General features: G+C 48.5%; 1 protein-coding gene across 1 annotated transcript in view; it reads left to right on the top strand.

The window, feature by feature from the left end:
- Window positions 1–4,012: 4,012 nt before the first annotated feature.
- The window catches only part of LOC108801031 (protein kinase C delta type-like), a 6,029-nt gene continuing 3,818 nt past the window's right edge, over window positions 4,013–6,223 (top strand). The window contains exons 1-2 of the mRNA XM_018572997.1: window positions 4,013–4,541; window positions 5,661–5,947. Of these exons, the coding sequence (XP_018428499.1) occupies window positions 4,013–4,541; window positions 5,661–5,947 (816 nt within the window). The remainder of the gene's footprint in view (window positions 4,542–5,660; window positions 5,948–6,223) is intronic.

Raw genomic sequence — 6,223 nt, forward strand, 5'->3', positions numbered from 1 at the left:
GAAATACGAATCGGATCCGGAATCCGTTAACGGAATTCGTATTTCGTTTTGGTTGACCAATCAGAGGTTCTCTTCTGCTGCTGAGAGTCGCATTACAATACACAGGCAGGAAATACAAAATTCCGTTGAGGTATTCTCGTTCCGTTACGAACATTCGTTATATTGAAGGTAAAAAGCAAAGTACATTTATAGTGGAGTTGATGCCTGATGGTAGTTTTTTTTTAAGTTCGAAATACGAAATTCGGATCCGGAATCCGCTAACGGAATTCGTATTTCGGATAAAAAAACAACTACCACATCGACTCCAATATTAACAAAGGTATTTTTGCTTTTTAACTTCATCATAACGCATGTTCGTAAAGTTACGAAAATGTGCCGAAACTAACGAAAATCCGTATTTCGTACTAATCTGAACTGAGTTTCGGACACGAATTACGAAACGAAACAAATTTTTTGACGGCGCACAAGTCTAGTTATAACATGGAGGGCCAATAAAATGGTAACAACTTTGTAATATGTAAATGATCTTTGTCAAAGATGTCCAAGGCAGAAGAGCCAAGATGGTTCTTGTGGTATCCTTAGCCAGTCGCTCACCACATCCATCCAGTGATGGACAGAGGAAGGTTTTTTTAAGGTCAGGGTGACACCCCCTGGCAGGTGACACAGGCTTCCCTGAGGGGCGGAGTCTAACTACCAGCCGGTGTTCACCAGAGCTCCTGATGGTGGAGATGGGCTAGGCTGCTTGCTGGTACCAGGTCGCGATCCCCAGGGTTGCCCTTCCAAGGGATGGACGAGAACAGGAGGGCTCCCATGGGAGTCTGCTAATGTTTGGGAGGGGGAACTCGCACGCTTTCAAAAACAAAATGTAATTCTTTTCTTTGGACCTGTCAGTTTTACTGCAGCAGGTTCTATACATCGTACAGATCCCCCACTTTACAGGCAGGTTAAGGGAACCCCCCCCCTCCCACCCTCCAAAGGGACTATATTTAAAGGATTTTTTAATTGTTATTGTTACCCTTTAAGTGATGTTAAAATCACTGCTCCTTTAAAACTGTATTGAGCTTTTTTTCATCCACCAGGGCAGTTCCCAGACCCGCATACATGTCCCCAGGGCAGTTCCCGGACCCCCATACATGTCCCCCAGGGCAGTACCCGGATCCCCATACATGTCCCCCAGGGCAGTACCCGGATCCCCATACATGTCCCCCAGGGCAGTACCCGAATCCCCATACATGTCCCCCAGGGCAGTACCCAGATCCCCATACATGTCCCCTAGGGCAGTACCCGGATCCCAATACATGTCCCCCCGGGGCAGTACCCGGATCCCCATACATGTCCCCCAGGGCAGTACCCGGATCCCCATACATGTCCCCCAGGGCAGTACCCGGATCCCCTTACATGTCCCCCAGGGCAGTACCCGGATCCCCATACATGTCCCCCCGGGGCAGTAGCCGGATATTCTATTAGTTATATTTCATTCCAAAGAATAATGGTTCTCATAGGGTCTCCACAACAGTATGGATGCTCAGCACCAGGTAGCAGCACTTCACCAGTCATAGAAACACTGATACCTAGGAGATAACAGCAGAGAAGAACGCCTCCTCAGGTCCAATATTACTTTATTAGAGAGATAAAAGGATATTAACCGTTCTCGCAGATGATTGTGATAAGAAAGCGTCATTGTAGAACCGGTACAATCACTATCAGGTCCGCAGAGAGCGGCTAGAGTCCTGCAGGTGACTGCCAACTGACTAGCCTACTGCTCCTGCTGGATCACTCACTGAATGGCCCAGTGCATTTTCGGGGGGCCCCTCCACCTTCTTCAGAGCCGGTATATTGAGTATCCAAGTACGCCAAGATAAGAGAACTCCCCACCAATCAGATTACACCACAGACTGCCCGATAGCCTATGAGTACACACTAGATCAAAACATGGCCAATCAGTGGATAGCTAACCGCCCAGTCTATTAGCTAATGGTAAACACCCCCCGACCAATCAGAATGCGCCAGATATCTCCACTAGGCAGCCAATCGGGAGAGGAGTCTTTGGCAGTGACCCCCCATCGCTAATCTCGACTATATGGCCAAGGAATAAAAATTGATAGAAAAATGAATATTTAATGAATGGATGTGCAATGGTGTACATATATAAAGACATAAAAACATTTTCTATAAATAATAATACATAGGTGAATGGGGGAATAACCTCGGCACATTGGAGCCCATTGGACTAAAAAACATTTGTGCAAATCAATAAAGAACATACACGATATTGCCAAAAGTATTGGGACGCCGGCCTTTACACGCACATGAACTGTAGTGGCATCCCAGTCTTAGTCCGTAGGGTTCAGTATTGGGATGCCATTAGAGTTCATGTGCGTGTAAAGCCCGGCGTCCCAATACTTTTGGCAATATAGTGAATATTGTGGCGACCGGAACGTCCGAATACGCATATCACATGACCTTGGCTGCACTACGTTGTGACTTCCAGCCCCCTCCCAATATGACAGTTGGAGCCCCATTTCAGATGCGACGCTGTGATGTCATAGCGCTCCCCTCCGGCCTCTATAAAAACTCGCACTGTCACTGCAAAGCCAGAGGCTGTGTTTCCCCTTGTGAGAGAGGAAGCGATTTTTTGGCCGGCGTTTTCATTGAGCGATTTTTCACAATGATGCATGGTTTTTTTGAGAGGGGGAGGAGAGGGAGGATTTCTCCTAATTCAATCAAGGAGGAACGCCTGCAGAGAGCGGACCCCTCGGCTGACGACCGCCAGGACCGTTTTTTTAGGAGGAGAAGGAGAGCACAGGTTTCTCCTAATTCCATCAGGGAGGAACCCCCGCAGAGAGCGGACCCCTCGGCTGAGGGCCGCCAGCCCGCTGCAGAGCCCGGTACCGCTGCCCCGCAGAGGGGTAAGCACGGGGCGTTTGCGCGGGGCGCAAGGACCATTCTGCGCAGCATCTTTCCTTGGCTAGGAAGGAAAGAAAAGAAGGAAGATGAAGCATTAGGTAAATACCGTCATCATGGAATAGAAGACACTATCATGTCCTCCTCTGTAAATCACACCGAGCAGTAGGAGAGGATTGTACCGCGTCAGCCATTGATCCCGGCAGGACGTTAGGAGTTGAAGTGATCCCTATTATCGGAGAACTTAATTTATTAGATGAAAATAACCCAAAAAAAAGCTCCTTGCCCCGGTGTATTGGCTTTGTGAATGGAGCCTCTAGAATGTTGCCCATGTCACCGCGCTGTAACAAGGCTTCTCAGGGTGTAAACTTTGATGATTTATTGATCCCAATCATTCATTCACATTCATCTGATTGGACTGGATGATCATGTGACTTTTAAAAGCACATCCAATGCCTTGCCATGTGACAGTTGAAGCCCGGCTCTGGCTTGTAAAGTCACAGCACTGTGATGGGAGGGGGGGTATTAAAAAACTGAAGAGAACAGAATCTGGAGCAGTTGCTCATGGCAACCAATCATCTTCTCTCTTCAGTTTGTTCAGTTAATGTTAAATCAGAGAGAGAGAGAAGCTGATTGGTGGCCGTGCACAGCTGCTCCAGATTTTGTCTGCTCCAGGTTTGATCAATTCCCTTCATTGGCTTTGTGTCCCCGGATCAGAGGAAGCCATTTTTCTTTGCCTTGCCATTGCTCTCCATTTTTGGATAATAGTGTTTTAATGGGAGGAGAGGAAAGGGTTCCCTTAAATCCATCACAAGTGGATTCTCGACAGGGAAGCCCACTGCACAGCCTGTCACTAATCCCCCACAAAGTGGGGCAATTGCACGGAGCATTGGGGCAATTGTAGGCAGAATCTGCCCCTGTTTCCTCATAAAAGAAAAATACGCATATCACATGACCTTGGCTGCACTACATTGGGAGTTGGCATAGCGCTCCCCTCCGGCCTCTATAAAAGCTCGCACTGTCACTGCAAAGCCAGAGGCTGTGTTTCCCCTTGTGAGAGAGGAACCGATTTTTTGGCCAGCGTTTCATTGAGCGATTTTTCACAATGATGCGTTTTTTTGGCAGGAGGAGGAGGATAGCGCAGGTTTCTCCTAATTCCATCAAGGAGGAACCCCCGCAGAGAGCGGACCCCTCGGCTGACGACCGCCAGGGCCGTTTTTTTAGTAGGAGGAGGAGAGCGCAGGTTTCTCCTAATTCCATCAAGGAGGAACCTCCGCAGAGAGCGGGCCCCTCGGCTGAGGGCCGTTTTTTTAGGAGGAGGAGGAGAGTGCAGGTTTCTCCTAATTCCATCAAGGAGGAACCCCCGCAGAGAGCGGAACCCTCGGCTGACGACCGCCAGGGCATGCGTTTTTTTGAGAGGAGGAGGAGAGGGAGGATTTCTCCTAATTCAATCAAGGAGGAACGCCTGCAGAGAGCGGACCCCTCGGCTGACGACCGCCAGGACCGTTTTTTTAGGAGGAGAAGGAGAGCACAGGTTTCTCCTAATTCCATCAGGGAGGAACCCCCGCAGAGAGCGGACCCCTCGGCTGAGGGCCGCCAGCCCGCTGCAGAGCCCGGTACCGCTGCCCCGCAGAGGGGTAAGCATGGGGCGTTTGCGCGGGGCGCAAGGATCATTCTGCGCAGAATCTTTCCTTGGCTAGGAAGGAAAGAAAAGAAGGAAGATGAAGCATTAGGTAAATACCGTCATCATGGAATAGAAGACACTATCATGTCCTCCTCTGTAAATCACACCGAGCAGTAGGAGAGGATTGTACCGCGTCAGCCATTGATCCCGGCAGGACGTTAGGAGTTGAAGTGATCCCTATTATCGGAGAACTTAATTTATTAGATGAAAATAACCCAAAAAAAAGCTCCTTGCCCCGGTGTATTGGCTTTGTGAATGGAGCCTCTAGAATGTTGCCCATGTCACCGCGCTGTAACAAGGCTTCTCAGGGTGTAAACTTTGATGATTTATTGATCCCAATCATTCATTCACATTCATCTGATTGGACTGGATGATCATGTGACTTTTAAAAGCACATCCAATGCCTTGCCATGTGACAGTTGAAGCCCGGCTCTGGCTTGTAAAGTCACAGCACTGTGATGGGAGGGGGGGTATTAAAAAACTGAAGAGAACAGAATCTGGAGCAGTTGCTCATGGCAACCAATCATCTTCTCTCTTCAGTTTGTTCAGTTAATGTTAAATCAGAGAGAGAGAGAAGCTGATTGGTGGCCGTGCACAGCTGCTCCAGATTTTGTCTGCTCCAGGTTTGATCAATTCCCTTCATTGGCTTTGTGTCCCCGGATCAGAGGAAGCCATTTTTCTTTGCCTTGCCATTGCTCTCCATTTTTGGATAATAGTGTTTTAATGGGAGGAGAGGAAAGGGTTCCCTTAAATCCATCACAAGTGGATTCTCGACAGGGAAGCCCACTGCACAGCCTGTCACTAATCCCCCACAAAGTGGGGCAATTGCACGGAGCATTGGGGCAATTGTAGGCAGAATCTGCCCCTGTTTCCTCATAAAAGAATGAGATTTATCTTTGTATATCTAATACATGAAACAACAAACATGATTGTACAGTAATACACAGGGCTGGGACTCCTCACATCACACAGATGGCATTGACTTACATGGAAGAAAGAGAATACATTTCAATCTCCACTCATTCCTTGTACTATAGAAAGTTTAATATGATTATTTTTTCTCCCCCCCAAGGACCAGTCGCTGCTGTTCCATCTGAAGGTGCCATCGGGATAGATCCTTTGGCTGCAGCCCAGGGGCCGGCTCCACCGGCACCTTCCATCGGTGCCAGTGAGTCGTGTCCATCGGCTGCAGCCATCTTTGGCAGCGACCAGACTCCGGTGTCTTCGTCCGACACCGACGAGTCAATGTCATCGGCTTCATCCAGCGAGACATCATCCCCATCCCCCAGCTCCTCCGACAATTTGAGCTTGGAAAGCTTTAACTTCCATCGGGTTCTTGGACAAGGGGGTTTTGGAAAGGTAAGTTATGAGGCTGATTTCCCTAAGGGCCACAGTCCACTAGAAGTCTTTTCCTATGCGTCTTCTCCATGGTGGAATATTCCTGCTCTCGTACGACACTTGTACACATTAGACACTAGAGGCAATGTGTGCTCAGCATGGGCAACCTATTGCATTAGGGTGTGCACACAAATGTACAAACACACACGCATGTATATATATATATCTTGAGTGGGCTCTGCAAGGGGTATAACTAGAAAATATGGGGTCCCATACAAAATTTTGCTATGGGGCCCT

The sequence above is a fragment of the Nanorana parkeri genome, unplaced genomic scaffold, assembly GCF_000935625.1.
Source record: "Nanorana parkeri isolate BGI_ZX_2015 unplaced genomic scaffold, ASM93562v1 scaffold2200, whole genome shotgun sequence".
Classification (NCBI taxonomy): domain Eukaryota; kingdom Metazoa; phylum Chordata; class Amphibia; order Anura; family Dicroglossidae; genus Nanorana; species Nanorana parkeri.